The 22157-nt window shown below is 43.1% G+C and overlaps 1 protein-coding gene across 1 annotated transcript in view; it reads left to right on the forward strand.

The window, feature by feature from the left end:
* Positions 1-22157, forward strand: part of LOC124803427 — a 250963-nt gene that overhangs the window by 6097 nt on the left and 222709 nt on the right. Inside the window, exon 2 of the mRNA XM_047264610.1 lies at positions 590-728. Coding sequence (XP_047120566.1) covers positions 590-728 — 139 coding nt within the window. The remainder of the gene's footprint in view (positions 1-589; positions 729-22157) is intronic.

Consider the following 22157-nt stretch of genomic DNA (forward strand, 5'->3'; position numbering starts at 1 on the left):
ATTCTGAGGCATCAAGGGATCACCAATTTAGTACTGAAGGGCAGCGTGCAGGGTAAAAATCGTAGAGAGAGACCAAGAGATGAATACGCTGAACAGATTCAGAAGGATGTAGGTTGCAGTAGGTACTGGGAGATGAAGAAGCTTGCACAGGATAGAGTAGCATGGAGAGCTGCATCAAACCAGTCTCTGGACTGAAGACCACAACAACAACAACAAGGGCCAGAGGTGAAACAATGCGTTATTGACTTGAGCAATTTGTGAAGCTCCTTCTCTTTAATAAATCATCCAGTTTTTCTGAAATTGTAATCATTTGTTTATCTGTACATGTACATCTACTGATTTCCGTCCCATTCGGATAACTTCTTCGTTGTGCGTCGGTTTTTGTTTTCTTTTTCGTTTTTTGTATTAGTGCGTGCACTGCAGCGGTCCATTTCAGTATGAGCATCTGTGCAATGGGCTCACAGTGGCAAGCCAGTCATACTTTCTCTATACAGATCGTTACTTAACATAAAAATGTTTTTCCTCTGTTGCCTGGTGGCACAGCTGTGAACCCTAACTGCTGTCTGACGGCGACTCCTTCTTGTTACAGGCGGCGGCAGGTTCGGTTTGCCCACCTGTTCCCTGAAGGGTGTGAGTGGTGACTCCTGCCGGCCGAACAACCAACCACAGGACTTCTGGCTGTCCGCCGATCCGGGCGATAAGGGTTCCCTGTACACGGGCGTCTACAGGTACGTCTGTCCCTGCCTGATCGGCCTACAGTGCGCCGATGGAACCTGTACCTACTAGCGGGCGTCTCAGACGCTCACCGACTCACTGCGACAACTTCATCGCCATCAGTACGAAGACGCAAACTGGAAGATTCGTTGTTGGGAATAATCAGAGGTTGTAAACCAGAGGCAACGTAAAATACGTCACGGCAGTCACATGGAAAAGCGCCAATTCGACAAAGATTTCATCTCCAACAGACCTCACAGGCCCCTCCACCCCTCCCATCTCTCGTCAACCATGAAGTCATTTTAATGAATTTGCAATTGCCTGACTGTGGATACATTATTATTGCTAATCGAGCATTATCTCTCTGCGTCATTCCTTCCTTTCTCCCTTCCGAGCCTGTATCTTACCATTTCCCATATCGTATTCAGTCGCTCAGTTCTTCGTCTGTAGTTAGTACCAACTAAACTCAGATATTGTGTTAGGAGCACTATTCGCACTGAAATTACTCATCAAGATGTGCTTCTGGAACACTTTACATGTTTTAAGGGCATCTTGCATTACGTGAAGACCCAGAGAGTAATCGAACTAGAAGAAACTACATTTCAGCATTACTAGAAATGACAGGAAAACGCATGCAAGTGTTGCTAACTTAGTCATCCCCCCATTATTTCATTCAACAACTGAGTACTTTACGTTAACCCACTATCCACACCACCACCAAAACGAAACACACGAAGCATTGTATGTGACTTTCAAATCAACCATTTAGTTACGAGATCCATCTGGCATATAGACATACCTAGCGATCGCTGCCTTTTTCTGGCCCGCACAGGTTCCTACGTCTCAACTGTGCTTTCAGAAGAATCTACCATTTTACATGTAACCAGTATACAGTTGGAATACGTTATGTAGATTATATCGAGTGAGGTGACACTACAGTTGTGGGACTTGGGTTTCACATTCTGTGCGAGACTAGTTGAAACTGACCCTCTGTCCATCCCAGTTTAGATGATCTGTGGTTTCTCTGAATCCCCCAAGACAAATGTCGAGATAGTTCTTTTCGGGAATAAAAGAGAAAGCATTGGCCGATTTCCTGCCTCATTCTTGATCCATGTACAGTCAGAGTTTCCATTCCGATACCTAGTCAGCTTTAGGTTGAACCCTAATTTCGTCTATTTATCTTTTCCCATAAACGAATCTAGAAATCTGAGAAGTATGCAGGGCGTTATTGGCATCTGCAAAGAAGACAACAACATTATTGTCATTAAATTCCATTTTAACACGGTAATGCAGTCTAATGTGGATTTCAGGTGTTGAAATTGCAGTGTCTCTCATGATTTGGAGTCGCGTCAAAACGCTCACAATGGCAGAAAATGCCTGACTCTTGCAAGTTACACACCTGGTTCAGTGATGTAAAGTACACAGAGCGACACCTCTTTTCTTACATTCCTTGTACTTTTTCTTGCTATTCTGTGGAAATCATTAAATACAAACCGTGATAAATTTCATAAAAATTTCTTCATTGGTTTCCATCTCATCATTCATCTTTATTTGGTCCCCATTCCTTGCCAATAAATTATGTGGATGGGAAATTAAATACAAATATTGTTTTTTTCTGTGAAGGGATCATTTCAGACTGTGTCCATGCTATGAAATTACTCTGCTCATGACTTAATTTTATGTTACTGTACATTAATTTGACTACCTTGTACACTGAAGCGAAGAAACATCTGTACTATTATATTTGTTTGTTAAAGGTGTTTGTAGGACAGGAGAATAATCAATAATAAAAAAGCTATATATGGTGACATAAAGTAATTTATTTCTCATTCCTTCATTTAAAATGACTGTTGGCGTCAGTGATACATTTTGCTGGAATTAATTAATTTAATGGTTGAAACCTTGTCCCTATTACACTTCAGCACATCTGACAAATGGTTCAATATATCAAAAGGAGGTTTTGGTAATGAGAACACACAAGGAAAAGAGTATTTTCCTCTAAGGTTATTATGTGCAACTTTCTCTCACTGTTACACACTTAGAGCAGATCCTCTTTGTTGCGCACACTAACAGATAACCTAGATGCACTACGTATACCCTTATAGCAACAAATTAAAGACAGCGCCAATCCCTCAGTTCCGATCATATTTTGCATGAAGTATCTCTTTGGTCTCATGTAAATCTGAAGAGTGGGAATCCGCTCCCAACTGTGAACAGCACTGTCCCACACTCGCTTTCTGCCATTTGGTTGAAAGGAACCGAGCTCAACGGTGAGTCTGATGTCAGATAGCCCACTCTAATCAGTCAGAGAATGACAGGGAAAAATGGAGTAAGGTATATTTATTACGAGCTTAGCGCGCGTTGCTTTGCTCGCATAGACTTTATGGTCTCCACGGATGTTTTTGGTTTTCATTTCATATTGTTCACAAATTGTAACTCCTTCCAAGAATTTCAAGCTAATTATGGCCATAGAAGCGATTCTGGCAACTGGAGTTCAAGGTTTTTGTTAATCATGCCTTTTGAATTCTTGTGGTGATATTTCCACAGAAACTTTAATTCGCTAATACATATTTCTTTACATGCAAACGAAGAGTGACATACCAGTTTTCATAGAATTAGCTAAAACTTTAACACAACGAAATATTTTCCTAAAAGATTTTCATCCCGTGTTTCAACCCCCGGTAGGTTTTTTTTCCAAATACAGTGAAAATTTTCAAATAACTTCCAGGAATTCAGCCAGGTAACACTTTCAGCGACCGCCGATATTTCGGCGGGAGAACACCCCGCCATTTTCAAGGCAAACTGCAACGGACAGGCGACGTACATGCAAATTTAATACCTCGGTTCTCGGACCCAAGCAGGAAAGATAACACACACACACTGAACACTAGTGCCACCAAAGATGGCCAAAGTCAGAGCTATCGAAAGTGAGACTATGAATTCGCAGGTGAGGTAGCATTGAGTCTGTCCCTCTGTTTCTTGACAAGGGAGAGAGCCGGATTCCAAACAGAGTTTAAACAGAAACCTCCATCCCTGTTAACAAGGTTGCTCGCTAATTTAATCTCAACTGCCTCCCGAATTACACTGTCCCAATAGCTGGACGTGCATGCCAATATCTCGGTGTTATTATATAACATGGAGTGACCAGTATCCAAGCAATGTTCGGCAATAGCAGATCTATTTGGCTTGGAGGTCGGAAAACACATTTCACATCGTATTTCCGTAAAATACGACCGATCTTATTGGACGTGTTTCCTACGTAAGGCAAGAAGGCAGTAGACTTAGGTGTTGACTCAGAATTATCATCAATCACCTGATGTACAGTTGGTCGATAGCGCAACGCACGTTCAATCTGTCTATCACTGTAACCATTTTGACGAAATGTAACTTCAAGATGGGACAGCTCAGCTGGCAAAGTCTCAGCGTCAGAAACGATATGTGCCCTGTGTACCAAGGTACGAAGTACCCCTTCACGCTGAGCCGAATGGTGACAACTATTAGCTTGTAAGTACAAGTCGGTGTGAGTACGTTTCCTGTAGACTGCATGTCCCAATGATCCATCATCCTTCCTCCTAACCAACACGTCGAGAAAGGGAAGGCAACCATCCTTTTCCACCTCCATCGTAAAACGAATGTTCGGGTGGATCGAGTTCAGATGTTCTAGAAAGACATTCAAATTCTCCCTACCGTGAGGCCAAACAACGAAGGTATCGTCAGCGTATCTATAGAAACAGGCGGGTTTTAAAGGCGCCGACTCCAATGCACGTTCCTCGAAGTCTTCCATAAACAAATTTGCGATCACAGGAGACAACGGACTACCCATCGCAACTCCATCTGTCTGCTCGTAATACTGGTCATTAAATAAAAAGTAAGTGGATGTCAACACATGCCTAAAGAGATTAGTTAAATCAGCACCAAACCTGGCTTCAATTAACCGCAACGAATCAGACAGAGGAACACGAGTGAAGAGAGAGACCACATCGAAACTCACTAAAATATCAGATAAACGTTGACTGTGTATATTTTATCACAGACACAGTCCCTTTGACAGTTCAGAGACGTCACTAAACCCGCCCAAAGATGTAAACAACCATGCATGAGCAGCGCCTATTAGACGGAGGGGTCCAACAGCCGATCAGTTCCAGTCATTCCGCCAGGAAGGAGGTACACGGCTCGTTTTGTATGAAATTCAACTATGCCTCTATGGTCAACACCGCGGTTCGATTGCGTCCGCATTGTTATCGTGTGCCAGGAAGCCCTCTCAACAAGAGAAGTGTCGAGGCATCTCGGAGTGAACCAAAGCGATGTTGTTCGGACATGGAGAAGATACAGAGAAACAGGAACTGTCGATGACTTGCCTCGCTCAGGCCGCTCAAGGGCTACTACTGCAGTGGATGACCGCTACCTAAGAATTCTGGCTCGGAGGAACCCTGACAGCAACGCCACCATGTTGAATAATGCTTTTCGTGCAGCCACAAGACGACGTGTTACGACTCAAACTGTGCACAATAGGCTGCATGATGCGCAATTTCGCTCCTGACGTCCATGGCGAGGTCCATCTTTGCATCCACGACTCTATGCAGCGCGGTACAGACGGGCCTAACAACATGCCGAATGGACCGCTCAGGACTGGCATCACGTTCTCTTCACCAATGAGTGTCGCATATGCCCTCAACCAGACAATCGTTAGAGACGTGTTTGGAGGCAACCCGGTCAGGCTAAATGCCTTAGACACACTGTCTAGCGAGTGCAGCAAGGTGGAGGGTCCCTGCAATTTTGGGGTGGCATTATATATGGCCGACGTACGTCGCTGGTGGTCATCGAACTGCTGTACGATACGTGAATGTCATCCTCCGACCGATAGTGCAACCATATCAGCAGCATATTGGCGAGGCATTCGTCTTCGTGGACGGCAATTCGCGCCCCCATCGTGCACATCTTGTGAATGACTTCCTTCAGTGTAACGACATCGCTCGACTAGAGTGGCCAGCATGCTCTCCAGACGTGAGCCCTATCGAACATGCCTCGGATAGATAGAAATGGGCTGATTATGGACAACGTGACCCACCAACCACCCTGAGGGATCTACGCCGAATCGCCGTTGAGGAGTGGGACAATCAGAACTAACAGTGCCTTGATGAACTTGTACATAGTATGCCACGACGAATACAGGCATGCATCATTGCAAGAGCACTTGCAACTGGGTATTAGACGTGCCGGTGTGTACAGCAGTCTTGACTACCACCTCTGAAGGTCTCGCTGTGTGGTGGCACAACATGCAATGTGTGGTTTTCATGAGCAATAAAAACAGTGGAAATGATGTTTATGTTGATCTCTATTCCAATTTTCTCTACAGGTTCCGGAACTTTCGGAACCAAGGTGACGCAAAATTTTTTCTGATGTGTGTATTTTTATTTCTAACAGAGGAGCCAAAAATAAATTTTCATAGATTTAGTTTGAAAATGCTTTGATAATCGGCCCTATTTCACTCTCTTATGGGGCTGAATTTCTAAAACATTGAAACCTATATATATTTTATTTCCAGCCCAAAAGTCCAGTACCAGTTTTTATAGATGTAGCTTTAAAAATGCTTTAGTAGTTCTTCAATAATGATTTATTTTCAAAAAAAACTTATACCCACTATTTAACCTCCGTTAGTGGTTGAATTTACAAAGAAGCTGAAACACACAGTTCTTTATTTCTGACCGAGAAACCAAGTAACATCAAAATTGCCATAATAGCTACATATTTTCAGAAACATTTTATCCCCTATTTCAACCTCCTAAGGACAATAATTTCGAAAAATCCCATCCTAAACGACGCCTACAGTATAAGATCAACACCCTCTGCAAATTTCAATTTTCTATCCTTTGCAGTTTGGGGTGGGCGATGATGAGTTAGTGAGTGACTGAGTGAGTGAGTCAGGACACTACCTTTTACATAGACAGATTTTGTCTATGCATTCATTTCATCTGGTTTTCTGGCCCTACCATATATTTAACAAGACATGCGTCGTGAGTTAACATTACAATACGAGTGGTAGATGAGCAGTACATAGTAATAGTAGTACAAAAGTGGTGCTGGTGGTAGTAGTAGTAGAAAATACAGTAACCATTACAATGTTTATAGTACATGAGCAGTACATAATAATAATAGTGATAATAATAAATCGCTCCCGCCTCACGGGCGTCTTATGAAAGCTGCACAATATTTCAACAATACAGCTGCTCGTCATCTTCAGGTGCTTACTGACGTGTTGCTGCAGTGATTCGCCAATACATCAGCCGGTTCGCTAGAAAATGGCAGGTGCCAAGGCGTGGTGCTGTAACGTCATCGTAGACGACTCATAGAACACGGCGACACCCAGTGCCCCCTGCCGGAGAAACGGTCCACGGTCTCCGCTTGCGCGACTCTGGGAAAATCGAGGCCGGAAGCCGTGGTCCAGCGCGCTCGCCGCGGGAATGTTGGGGCCCAGTTTAACTGTGCGGACTCAGATTCCCCGTTTGAGTTGACTCACATTCCTTCGTGTACGGCCGTCGATGTCTTACTACTCCCCAGTACTGGTTCCCATGCCTTTCTGAGCTGAAATCCCGTTTGCCTATTAATCAAGTCGTTCCTTACAAGTACATACACTACTGACCATTAAAATTGCTACATCACGAAGATGACGTGTTACAGACGCGAATTTTAACAGACAGGAAGAAGACGCTGTGATATGCAAATGATTAGCTTTTCAGAGCATTCACACAAGGTTGGCGCCGGTGGCGACACCTACAACGTGCTGGCATGAGGAAAGTTTCCGACCGATTTCTCATACACAAACAGCAGTTCACCGGCGTTACCTGGTGAAACGTTGTGATGCCTCGTGTAAGGAGGAGAAATGCGTACCATCACGTTTCCGACTTCGATAAAGGTCGGATTGTAGCCTATCGCGATTGCGGTTTATCGTATCGCGACATTGTTGGTCACGTTGGTCGAGATCCAATGACTGTTAGCAGAATATGGAATAGATTTGTTCAGGAGGGTAATACGGATCGCCATGCTGGATCCCAACGGCCTCGTATCAGTAGCAATCGAGATGACAGGCATCTTATCCGCATGACTGTAAGGGATCGTGCAGCCACGTCTCGATCCCTGAGTCAACAGATGGGGACGTTTGCAAGACAACAACCATCTGCACCAACAGTTCGACGACGCTTGCAGCAGCATGGACTATCAGCTCGGACACCATGGCTGCGGTTACCCTTGACGCTGCATCACAGACAGGAGCGCCTGCGATGGTGTACTCAACGACAAACCTGGGTGCACGTATGGAAAAACGTCATTTTTTCGGATGAATCCAGGTTCTGTTTACAGCCTCATGATGGTCGCATCCGTGTTTTGCGACATCGCGGTGAACGCACATTGGAAGCGTGTATTCGTCATCGCCATACTGGCGTATCACCCGGCGTGATGGTATGGGGTGCCTTTGGTTACACGTCTCGGTCACCTCTTGTTCGCATTGACGGCACTTTGAACAGTGGACGTTACATTTCAGATGTGTTACGACCCGTGGCTCTACCCTTCATTCGATCCCTTCGAAACCCTAAATTTCAGCAGGATAATGCACGACCGCATGTTGAAGCTCCTGTACGGGCCTTTCTGGATACAGAAAATGTTCGACTGCCGCCCTGGCCAGCACATTCTCCAGATCTCTCACCAATTGAAACCGTCTGGTCAATGGTGGTCGAGCAACTGGCTCGTCACAATACGCCAGTCACTACTCTTTATGAACTGTGGTATCGTGTTGAAGCTGCATGGGCAGCTGTACCTGTACACGCCACCCAAGCTCTGTTTGACTCAATGTCCAAGCCTTATCAAGGCCGTTATTACGGCCAGAGGTGGTTGTTCTGGGTACTGATTTCTCAGGATCTATGCACCCAAATTGCGTGAAAATATAATCACATATCAGTTCTAGCATAATATATTTGTCCAATGAATACCCGTTTATCATCTGCATTTCTTCTTGGTGTAGCAATTTTAATGGCCATTAGTGTAGATTGCGTCTTTAATCAGGGAGGAATTCTTGGACCCGGTGTTACTAAAGCATGGACTGAATACAGTGCGCGAAGGCTCTGGTGAGCACTGAGAGAATCTGACGAGATGACGCAATTTGGAAGCCAGTGCCGCCAAATGTATGAATGGCCTGATAAAGGGCGTAGAGCTCCGCGATAAAAAAAATCGAGCACTGCTCAAGAAGCCGATAATGAAAAGGATCATCAAAAAAATGGTTCAAATGGCTCTGAGCACTATGGGACTTAACAGCTGTGGTCATCAGTCCCCTAGAACTTAGAACTACTTAAACCTAACTAACCTAAGGACATCACACGAAGCACGACCGATGATGAGCTCGTACCTATGTGGAACTTAGCAGGGAGCAAAAAACAAAGCTGTCGAAGCAGAAAACGAAAGCGAACTTCGGGAGGCAATAGTAAAGACGGGCGAAGCCCATACTGGCTGTCAAGAGTATAGTCGAAAAACAGAGGATAGGTGACCGGGCATAGAAGACAGACGGCTCACTTAATGACTGAGGAGAACATCTCGTCAGTAGGACGACAGAAAGTCAGCAACCTCAGCATAAAGACACTCAACAGGACAAGTACAGAAGGCACCAGTTGTTAAACGTATCCCGCAATGGTGGATGGTGTTGAGACGACCTAAGATGGATGGACGTGCGGATGAAAATCCAGTTTCGAACGGACAAGGGACCTGTATAAACGGAGGAGGCTGGTCCTATCCGCTCCCCACCAGGTACTGCATAAAACACGTAGAACATTGAGGCAGCGATACAACGAGCTGCCACGTAAGAGTTGTGAGAAGATGAGAATTTCCTATCAAACGTAAGTCCCAAGAATTTCGTTGCATCCATGAACGGAAGAAGGAATTGGCCGAGATTGGGGAAGAAACTCCCGAGACCGTCAGAAGTTCATACAGACAGTCTTGTTTGCGGAAAATCGGAAGCCATTTGGATTGCTACTTTATGAATGAATAAAAAAGTAGTCCCAATTTTAATTAATGGCTGACAATATTATAAATAATTTTACATATATAAATATATCTGTATATTCACTGAAAGAAACGATGTACTAATGAGATGATATATTAATTATGCATCAATTATTTTGTAAAGAAGTATCTATGAATTAAAATGTGTAAAGAAAAGTCTGTGAAATAAAATGTAGTAGGTACTGAAAAGTAAAAGCTTTAATGAGTATAGATGGATGTAGCTTTGTTTCTTTTAAGTAAAACATTTTTTAGAGGCACAGCAGCTGACTCGATATTTGGGTCTTCGCGTTTCGTTCCATAGCTAGCCAGACGGCTATAGGACTCTACGTCTCGCTGCAGTCTGTGGCCTCTTGTAAAAAAAGCCCGCTCGTGTGGCATAACCTGTACAGGGCATAATTGGTGTTGGGGCAGTGACAGTTTCAAGATTTACTTCATATTCCATAGACCCATTGTGAGGAAATCCTCAGGGCTGTACAACATATCAAGAATACATACCGTAGTACATATCTGCAAATAATAATAATAATAATAATAATAATAATAAAAGAAATGTAGCTGAACTTCCACAAGATCCTATGTGAAATGATTCTCATGGATGTGAGATAAGTTAAAAAAATGTGAACATATTTTCGTTTAAGAGGTAATACCAAAACTTGACACAAGTGTAAAAAATATCGCTGAGGTGCAGTAGATAATTCTAAGGATATTACAGCCACGCACCATTAAACAGAAAGCAGTTTGCAACACTTATTGTGATCCAGAATGAAATTTTCACTCTGCAGTGGAGTGTGCGTTAATATGAAACTTCATGCCATATTAAAACTGTGTGCTGGACCGACGTACCCCATCCTGTGGCTAAGCCATGTCTCCATAATATCCTTCTTCTAGCGTTGGCGGAACTCAACTCCCATCCCAACATGGAAATCCACTTGGCCCGTCACATCTTTAATGATGCCGGGCCGACTTACCTAATGCCGATAATCACCGATTCGTCCTCCTCCACTGACCACCTCCTTACAGAGGGAGACCTCATATACAATTGCTGTCATAAAGTGGACCCCTCCCATTCCCCCCGTCCATTCCTACCGCTGCCAATGCTGCCTCAAGTACAATGACCATGTTACCACTGCCTGCAGGAGCCCCCTACCTGTCCCCAATACAAAGCTTCCCACTTCTTAAAGAACTGCCACAATCTCACCTCTCCCCCCTCCTGCATCACCTGTAACGAAGCCCATCCTATCTACTCCTTGAAGTGTAAAGCGAAACCTCCTTCTGTCACCCCTGAGCTCACCGTCCCTGTCTGTCCCGTTGATGACCCCATCCACCCCAATGACTCACTCTGCCCTCCCCCTACTGCAGAGGACATCATCCATTTCATCACCATTGTGCTCCAAAACATCCACCCCTTCCAACACTCCCACACCCTTTCCAAAATCGCCCTCGCTGCCCATTCCATCTTACCACCTATGCCACCTACTCCCACAACCAGGGCCACTTCACCTTCATCCCCCTCACCACCCTCGTCTAAATCTCCCCTGCCATGGTGTGACGACATTACAGTATCCTGTACCATAATATCTGCTACCTGCCCACCCACAAACTCCCCTTCCTCCACACCCTCCATCAGCACCACGTTGATGCCTTCATCCTAAATGAATCCTTCCTTCAACCCCGTATCTCCATCTCCACAGCTCCTTACACCCTTCACCGCACTGATAACTCATATCCTCTGGCATGTGGCAGGGTTGCTCTCGGCCACCTCAAACACCTCACTGTTCAGCCCGAACCTCTCCTCAACAATCCTGCCGAGCATCTCACCCTCATACTCTTCTTCCACACCCTTACCGTCACATGTGCCACCATTTATGTCTGCCCTCGTATCCCCATCCTGTACGATTTCCTGGTCCACACTGACCGCACCTTCTCCACCTATGTGATTGCCTCTGACCTCAATATCCACAGCCGTGCTCCTGCCAAACTCTATCGGTGGCATTGGTTTTTCACCACCCTCCAGGGAGACCTGGTTCCCCTCCCCCAGCACACTCAACCCGAATCCAACACCACTCCTGATGCAGTCCTTGCCTTGAGCAGATCACCGTGAATGTCCTTGACCTTATTGGCAGTGACCATGCTCCCGTCCTCCTCACTATCTATGATGATCGCCATCCCCGCCCCGCTCCTCGCCCTGACATCCCTACTAAACTTGTACACGATTACTCCTGTGCCAACTGGGATGCCTACCAGGACTCCATACACACCTAGGTTGAACACCATGACCTTACCCTACAAACTCCTGGTAATATCTCCCACACTGCTGCCTTCCTGCACTAGACCTTGTCTGACACCGTCGCCACCCATATCCCTACCAAAACCATCCACCCTCTCAGCCCAGCCCTACCCGAAAAGGCTGTCCTTCTCCTTTGTGAATCCCACCACCTTTACCGTTCTTTCCTTTGGACTCATGACCGGGACACACTCTCCTGCCACCAGCAATTATAACGACACGACTGCAACATGCTTACTTCAAAAAAATGCTGTACTTGGTGACAGACATGTACACAACTTAACACCACGCTCCCAATAAACTCCTCCAAGTATTGGTCTGCTTTCCACCACCTTACTGGGAAGCACTCTACCTCACAGTACCCTCTCCTCCTTGATGACCACCTCTTTCCTGAAAACCTCACTAAGGCCAACCACTTTGCCTCCCACCTATCTGATGTTTTTTTTTTCCATCGCAGTGATCCCCAATTTCATTATTCCCTCTTCCCCAACATCATCGTCTGTACAGATACCTCTGTTCCTCCCCTTGCTCCTAGCTTCCAGTACTTGGGCCACACACCACCATCTGAACGTAACACTCCCGTCACTACACAGGACCCCAGCCTCACTCTCCGCACTAAATGCAACACTGCTCCAGGCCATGACCACGTTACCTACTGCCACCTCAAACACTGCCCTTCCTCCTTCCTTGCAGTCCTTGCCACCCTCTACAACGTTATCCTTGCCACTGGCTTTTATACGAACCTGTGGAAAACCTCCCGTATCCTGATGGTCTCCAAACCCAACAAGCCTCCATCTGATGTCTCTTCCTATCACCCCATATGTCTCACCTCAGTGTTCAGGAAGCTCTTCGAATCCATCCTTATCCAGTGCATCCATCACCACCTCCACCAAAACCACCTCCTCCCCAACACCCAATGTGGCTTTCGACCTTCCTTCTCTGCCGATGACCAAATCCTACACCTCACTCATCTCCTATCCCTCCAGCTGAACTCCTGTCACTCTGCCATTTTTGTCTCCCTCAACCTCAAAAAAGCCTACAACCGTGTCTGGCATTCCCGTCTCCTGTTTAAACTCCAGACCTATGCTCTTCCTGTCAACTATGTCTGTCTGATTGCCTCCTTCCTCTCTCGCTGCCCCTCCTATGTTACCATCCATAATGCCGATTCCCGCACACTCTACCCCTCCGCAGGTGTGCCCCTCTCCTCTACATCCTGTACACGGCAGATATGCTCCAACCCCTCCCCCCTTCCTGCAGTATGCAGATGACACTGCCTTCCTTGCCCTCGCTCCTACCCTTTAACAGTCCCAACCCCTTTTCCAGAATCACCTTGACCTTTTTGGCACATGGTGTAACCAGTGGCTCCTGAAAATCAATCCTTACAAGACCCAGGCAGTCATTGTAGGTTGTACCACTCACTCCATCCTTGATTTTTCCCTTACCATCTGCACCTGTCCTGTCTGTTTCTCTCCCACCCTCACCTACCTTGGCCTCACCACTGACCATCATCTCACCTGGATCCCTCATCTTCGCTCTATGCAATCCAAAGCCCACAACCGCCTCCAACTTCTCAAACTCCTCTCTGGCCGGACGTGGGGGCTGAACGACTGTACCATCCCCCACACCTACAGCTTCTTAATCTGTCCCATCCTTTGTTATGCCAGTCCCACCTGGATATTTGCCCTCCCCCCCAAATTCTATAAGTCCCTCCAGATCCTCAAGCGCCATGCACTCCGCCTCGCCTTCTGTATACGCCTCCCATCCCCCATGCCGATCCTCTATGACCTAATTTGTTTCCCTCACCTGCTCCTTTTCCTCGAACATATCCGTGTCCTCTCAAACTCCCACTGACTTTATCCCACTGATCCCCTGGTTGCTCCTCTCCTCTCCAACCCCCGTCCTCTGCTGCACCTTCACCTTTGTGTCTCCCCTACCCTCCACCTCTACACTCTTCATCTCCTTTCCCTAAGTGGCTTCCATTGACTCCCTCTCCTGGATGATGACCTCTCTCCCTCCATTTATCCCTCCTATCAACTCTGATCCTCACCTCCCCCTCCCTTCCTCCGTCCTTTTCCTGGGCTCCCTCTTCCCCCCTCCCATCATGTCTTTTTTCCCCTCTTCCATGCTTACACTCTCTTTGACTCCCTTCTCTCCCCAGAGTCCTTTTGCATTCCCCTCCTCTGCCTTTTCCCACTCCCTCTTGCGTCTGCCCTGTCTCCCCTTATGGGTCTTCTCCCTCCGTCAGCTCCTCCCCCCCACTTTGTTTTTCCTCTCGTCCCCCCTTTTTCCCCTCACCTGTCAAGGTCCCCCCCATCTGCCAGTGGCTGTGGTGTGTCATCTTTGTGCCAACTTTTTAGTGCAGTGTTTTAAGTGTGTGTTAAGTGTTGTGCTTCTTTTCCAAAGTGTTGCGAACAGAAATCATACTGTTGCTGGGTGTGACTTTTCATATTTCTTGTAGACAGAAACCAGACTGCCGCCGTGTTTTGTTTATTTGGCTGTCTCCTATTTTACCTGTCTGCTTCCCGTGTATTTTACTAGCATCGCCAACCCTTTGTTTTATGTTTTAATTTCCACAATTTTCCACCATTTTACAATTTAAGTCGCCATTTTTATCACCTGCTTTTATTGTTTATTATCTACTTCTTATGTTGTTTTAAAAATTCTGTGGGCTGAAGAGTTGCGTACTAAGCTGCTGCCAGCCCGCTGCCTTCAGGGGGGGGGGGGGGGGGGATTAAAATTCAATGAAGGAAAAAAAAAAATATTTTTCAATGTAGTTTCCAAGTAGATTAATGCACTTGGACTAACGATATTCCAATGACTTGATCCCATCTCGAAAATGACTTTCCTGCAGGCTTGCAAAATAGTTGTCAACTCTGACTATCAATTCTTTGTTTGAAGTGAATCTTCGTCCACCAAGAAAAATTTTCAGTTTTGGGAAGAGATGGAATTTTTATGGAGCCATATCAGGTGAATAAGGTGGGTGTGTCAACAATTCATACCTTAGTTTGTGTAGTTTTGCCATGGTGATGGCACATTTCCGTGAGGGCACATTGTCTTGATGGAAGATGACTTTCTTCGTTGCTAAACTTGGCCTTTTTTTCACACATCTTTAATTGCAATTTGTCCATGAGGTTAGCATAGTATTCTCCAGTAATTGTTTTCCCAGTGGGGAGATAATCTACAAACAGAATCCCCTTCACATCCCAGAACACTGATGCCATGACCTTTTCCACCAAAGGTATTGTCTTTGCTTTCTTTGGTGGCAGAGAATCAGCTTGCTTCCACTGCTTCGGCTGTATTTTTGTCTCTGGGATATAGTAGTGCACCAAAGTTGCATCTGTGGTCACAAACCAGCGCCAAAAATCTTGTTCATTTCTCCTAAAAGAGGCCAAACATTGTTCTGATATGTCCATTCTCATGCATTTTTGATCCAGCATCAAGAGCCGTGGCACCCATCTTGCAGATAATTTTTTCATTTCTAATTCTTCAGTTAAAATGTGATATACCCTTTCAGATGACATCAGGCAAGCATGAGCAATTTCACACATTTTCAATCAGCTATCCTCCATTACATTTTGTACACTTTTGCAATTATTTCTTGAGTAGTGACACACCTTGGCTGACCACTGCATGGATCATAATCTAAACTCTCCTGGCCAAATTTAAATTCATTTGTCCACTTGTCAACAGTTGAATATGAAGGAGCAGAGTCCCCCAGTGTATTTTGGAAACTGGCATGAATGTTCTTTGCTTTCATATCTTTCTTTCGATTTTTTCCATCTTTGCAAATCACTTCATGGGAACAACAAGAACAGCTCTCTTCCAAGACCACTGATGTGGCATGTATTTACAGGCAACAGTCAAATGAACAACTCGTTGTGCTACTGCTGACCTCTCGTGGTGATTCCGAGAACTTTTCAAACCACCCTCTTACATTGCAACAAAGGCATGTTGAATTTTACAAGACTAGTGGATTAAATTCCATTTACAAAAGTTTTATACAACATATTTCATTAATGTGTATCGAAAGGTATAAAGAGATATTGTGAATAAAACCTGAAAAATATACTGTAAAGCAATAAAAAAACAAAATCATGCCATAAGAGTCATGAGGTACCCTCTCCAGAATTACATTTGAGTGAACGAATAACCTAAAGAGCTTTATGTTAAACAACCAAATATTTCTGTCTGTTACAAAAGTGGTCATTAAAAGTTTTAAAACCTGAGATTTTTTTTGATGAAGATTGTTCTGGTAGGACAATATAAAAATCATAGATAAAAAGCTAAAGCAATTTTCACATATGATAGTACTCTACCTCTTCACAGCAGGTCATCTACTAAAATGTAAAAAGAAAACCATTAGATTAAAAATAAAATGGAATTACATTTGCCAACTGATGTTGAAATCAATAACCATTGGGTAGATAAAAATCACCAGTCTCTTGTACAGGGAATGGCCAGTGCAGACATTGTAGCTTCTCAAGATCAACCTCTTCAAAATCCATGCAATAATTATACAGCGAACCACCTGCACTTTTCATCTCCATGACTTTTACCTTACCATTTATAACCATCCTATCCAGACAACTAATATATTAAAATATCTTGTAATAACCCTTGACTGACAACTAATGTGGAACTCTCACCTGCTAACCATCCAACAGAAAGCTCACAATAGACTAAAACTATTAAACCTACTAGCAGGCAAACTTGGGGATTACACCCCTCAACTGTTCACCACACTTACAAAACCCTGATCCAACCCATCCTCTGCTATGCAAGTGCCGCATGGATCTTTGTCCCACCAAAGTTCAATAAGTCCCCACAAATCCTTGGACATCAAGCACTCTGTCTCACTTTCTGCATATGGTTACCTTTCACTATGTGGATCCTCTACTGTCTCATCAAATTCCCACACCTCATCATCCAGATTCAACACCTCCACATCTTCTGTATTGTCTGCAAACTAGATTCCAATAACCCCATTGTCTCCCCTCTGATCACCAACCCTGGTATGATGTCATTCCTTTACAGACACGTCCCACCATACCCTATCCCAATGAAATTTTAACCAACACCTTCTTCATGACAATGAACTCCACCCCAATATTTATCCCTCCTGCCAACTTTAACTCTTCCCCACCTACCTCACTCCACATCAGGGCTCCTTTCTCCATGTCCCTCTCCATCCATCGCGATCCCCTTCCTCCTTTTACAGTTACCCTACCCACACACCAGTCTCCTCCCCATACACTATATTACGCACCTTCTGTCTTTCCACTATCCACACCAACACCTACCTTCATCTCCATAGTTTTTCTACCCCTCAGCTCTGTGGAACGTATCCTCTCCTCCTGAAATACTTTTTTCCCAGTGCAGGTTCCTCAGATCTTATGTGAAAGTGCAGTACTTCAATGTCATTTCTTAGAAGAATTTCTCACAATTCTGTGATGTGCTTTTAATGTGTATATATATTTTTTTTGTTTTTTTAGACCCCCCCATATTTGATTTTTTAATTTAAAACAGAAAATCATCCTCATGTTCTTTTTTCTTCTTTGTTGTATTTTTAAAATGCTCTTGGCTGAAGAACAAAATAATATACTGCTGACAGAGGTTGAAAATACTTCTTCAGTTGTAAAGTTCTTTTATTATCACATGACCAGTTTCAGGCTCTTATAAGACCATCTTCAGGTGTTGTAACTTGGTGCTGTGATCCCCGAGCGCCACAGTGGACATGAACTAGGCGTGGTGTGCTGCTGACAGCCCACATATGGGTCAAGGGGATGAAAAAAAAATTGGACACATCTTTTCTTTTTGACAAGCTGGTCTTATAAAAGCTCGAAAAATGGGTATTTCTTATTAGCAGAAGATCTATGATGGCCAAATATCAAGACTTCCTCCAGAAAGTCCGTAAACCATCCCTCCTTAGCTCATTTCAGCAATCTCTTATGTGCTGTGATAGAATATTTGTCCAAATGTTTGGTTCTTTAAAATAAAGTTCTTTAAATTATTACCTCATTTAAATGGCACAATTTTATGTTATTTTATTTTACAGTATATTTTTCACGATTTATTTGCAATATCTCTTTTTACCTTTTGACAAACATTAATGAAATATGTTACATAAAACTTTTGTAAATGGATTTTATTTCATTACTCTTATTATAAAATTCAAAATGCTTCTGTTCCAATGTAATCCCACAGGGGATGTGACATGTCTTTTATGACTTTATCTCCTTGTAACTTCTGTTGCTTGTTTTTATGCATTTATTAGTTTGCTACGTAATTTGCATATTCCAGCTGTACTGTATTTTAAGATTCATTTACTGTTTATGGTCCTCAATAAATGTAAAATATAGAATTTTGTATTTGTTCCTATCACAAAAGCTTGTGTCCTTTGTCACAATTTTATGCTCTGACATGTTAGTGCCTGTGTGAATCTTCTGGAAATAGTATGTTATTGCTATGTCCCCATTTATATCAGTCTGTATAATTATATTTTATACATATTACGTACCTACTTTGATTGAACCCATTTTTGTATTTTAGCACTAATGATGAATACATTGTAGATGGACCCTAGATCTGCAATCAATTATGGATTTTTGTGACTGTCTGCTGTCCCTTAAATCTGAATATTCAAAGGACAGAGTGCGCAAGGCATCCAGTGGATTCCAAATTAGGCACAAAGTACATTGTTTGTTACATTCCATTGTTTGGTGGAGTTGCACACTAACATAGCACTGTCCCAGAGAGTGTCGCTTACTTTTTATCACATGGGCTGCATGCATATTATCCATAATGTCTGACATCATGATAAACGTTGTCCTAGGTGTAAATTGCACAGCACAATGGCAGCATAACAGCAGCACTATGGGTGCCCAATACTCAGAAATGATGAAATTAGATATGAACCAAGTTGTCCAGGGTTACCAGTGTGGTTCTACAGGGTATAGGTGATGACAGTTATCAATAATCACACAACCCAGATACAATGTAGAACACTTTTACTATCACACATAGCATGCACAAGATGGGCAACCGAATATAACAAAGCCGTAACCCAGACTGTCTCTCAGAGAGTTGCTGCCCAGGGTTCTGAATGACCTCCAGTTATACTATTTGTCAGTTCAGTGTTCCAACACTGTAATTTTGATTGGTACTGATGATTCAGCTGAACTAGAAGAAATGGAACTGGGATCTTATGACCAGAGTGAGAGCCTCAGTAATAAAAAAAACTCAAAATTCCACTCATAAGTAATTGCATTTGAGGCTGCACCAGAAGAGAGTTGAATAGGGTAACTTGTGAATGTTAGTTATAATGGACAGGAAAATTCAGATTATCAACAAACTCCCCACTGATCACAAGAAATTACCAAAAGATTGACAGAAACTAAATGGTTGCTGAAGACAATCCTTTAGAATATGGATGATTGAGTATAACCAGAAAAGTAGTACCTACTACACTATTGAATAATAGGGAATTTTCAAATGTACCAGAATTAAATTCCTTTGCATAAGTCAGATGGTTGAACTTTGTAACAAATGTTCTACTTTAAATGCGATTTCTTTCTTCTGCTACTGCTAGTTTGTCTAAAACTGACATGGTGAGACCATGGCTGTGTACAATTAATGTAGGTTAATTCTTACAAAGAAGAAAACAGCAACCAGCCACTATTAATACTGGTATTTATTTAGGTAAATAGCGCCGTTACCAGTTTCAAACTGGCAAGTTCATCATCAGACGTCTGTTCACATGATTTTCAAGATACACTTTACATTATCGACTGTTTTCAATTTTTACTATTCCACTGTGGCGAAGTATTTTTGGTGTGTTGTTGCCCTACGGTAGAAAAACAATGTTAGAAGCGCCCTATGTGAAAATAACTAACCTCCTAACGATGAAATACAGCATAAATAAATATGTGAGGTTAAGTGGTTATGGTACCATAAATTTGAGATTATTAGTAATATTGTCTGAGAGGCCATTAATATGTAACATAAACACAAGTGTCCCAAAACATCTTCTTTAATTGCTTGATGACATTTAAACCATTTCCTGGTGAGTGGCTTCAGAAACTATTGGGGGACGTACAGACTCTGAAGCTAAATAAAGTAGTTACTGCTAACTGTCATACTGAGCAAAAAGTGATTATCAGATATACACAGCTTAAACAGAAAAATATTTATGTAGGTTGTGGGTTAGAATTCACTCATGGTGACTTGTGTCTGTAGTAAGAGCTGACTAAAAGTGAACTGTGTGGCTGCTGGTATAAGTGGCCCTCCTCAATGTCACAACACACTCCTCCAAGTGTACAATATTGCAGTACTCATGTTGTTAAGTAGAATGACACAACGTTCCTTCAGACAGGCATGCATTTCTGAAGGAACAGGCACTGGGGCAACGACAGCTGTTGCAAAATACATCAGCTGTATAAGAGAATTATGACAATTAAAATCTGTGCTGGACTGGGACTTTAAACTGGATTGCCTGCTTTACACCACTGGTTGTCTTAATTGCTTTGGCTACCCATGCATGACTCATGGCCAGACCCGAATTTCCATGTGTCAATGTTCCTGTTTCAATTAAAATATCCTCCCCTGTATGGGAATTACTGAGTAGCTGAGAGGTCAGCGCAACGGACTGTCAATCCTAAGGGACCGGGTTCGATTCCCGGCTGGGTTGGAGATTTTCTCTGCTCAGGGACTGGGTGTTGTGTTGTCCTAATCATCATCATTTCATCCCCATCAATGAGCAAGTCACCGAAGTGGCATCAAATCGAAAGACTTGTACCAGGCGAGCGGTGTACCCGACGGGAGACCCTCGTCACATGCCATATTATTATTATTAAAACTCTTGGTCAGTGGCATGAAATGGAGAAGGCAATAGCAAACCACTCCATTAAATACCCTAAGATTGTTCCAAGTAGAAAGCAACCATGGAAATCAACATTAATGAGGCATTAACTATTGATCATGGATCTCTGAACACAGGAGAGGTAAGAGAGATTATTAGGTCATTGTCAAATGAAATCCTTCTAAAACTACCAAGAAGATAGGAATGTAGAAAGTCAAACACTATTGAAAATGGGAAAGCTGGATGAAGTGAAAGACCATATGAGGAAGAATGAGATAAATATATTAGGTCTATGTGAGACAAGCTGGGAAGGGAATAAAGATTTCTACTGCAATGAGTTTAGAGCAATTTGTAGTGGTGATGAGGAAAGAAGAAAGCAGACAACAGCTATTGTAATAATAGGAAAGTGTTCAAATAATGTTTATCATGTTTGTCAATGGTGGCAAGAAGTAAATGGTGCATCTGTGGCCTGGGTTACAATTCAGACATATTTCCCAACATCAGCTCATGACTTGGATGAAGTTTAGACTATGAAAGAAGATGCTGAATACCTTTTAAAACTGACAAAAAACAGATAATGTTGCAATAATGGGTGGTTTTAAAGCAGTGGTTGGATACCATAGGGGCAATAAGACAGTATTGAATTTGACCTTGAGGGAAAAAATGAAAAAGGTGAAAATTTGGTATATTTCTGCGACTAAAATATGGTTATTGCAAACACTTTATTTGAAGTTTCTCATAGAAGATACATGGATGGCACAGGACAAAAGACAGTCTGAGCTAAATTATATAATAATAAAGCATAGCTATAATAATCAGAAAAAATCATGCCACAGCCATCCAGATCCAGACAAAGATACTGACCATACGCTTGTATTAGCCAAGTGCATCAACAGATTTATAAGACACAAGAAATCTGTCAAAATGAAATGGAGGGTAGAACATTTGATAGAACATCTAACAAAGATGGCTTTTGAAGAAAGAATGAATAAAACAGTTAACGGAAGTGATGAGCCAATACAGTGAAACAATATCAAGATGAGGATAACCGAACCAACAAATGAGGTTTAAGGAAAAAGAAAATGAATCCAGAAAATCTTTATTGACAATGAATAAATACTAAACCTAATTCAGGACAGGAATAATCACTGGAAGAAGAACAATGTAGATGATTACCAAAGAATTAAAAAATCATATTACAGCCAAATGAGAGAAGAAAAGGAGAACTGGATCAAAAGCATCACTGGAGAGATGGAG

The sequence above is a fragment of the Schistocerca piceifrons genome, chromosome 6 (genome assembly GCF_021461385.2).
Source record: "Schistocerca piceifrons isolate TAMUIC-IGC-003096 chromosome 6, iqSchPice1.1, whole genome shotgun sequence".
NCBI classification, from domain to species: Eukaryota; Metazoa; Arthropoda; class Insecta; order Orthoptera; family Acrididae; genus Schistocerca; species Schistocerca piceifrons.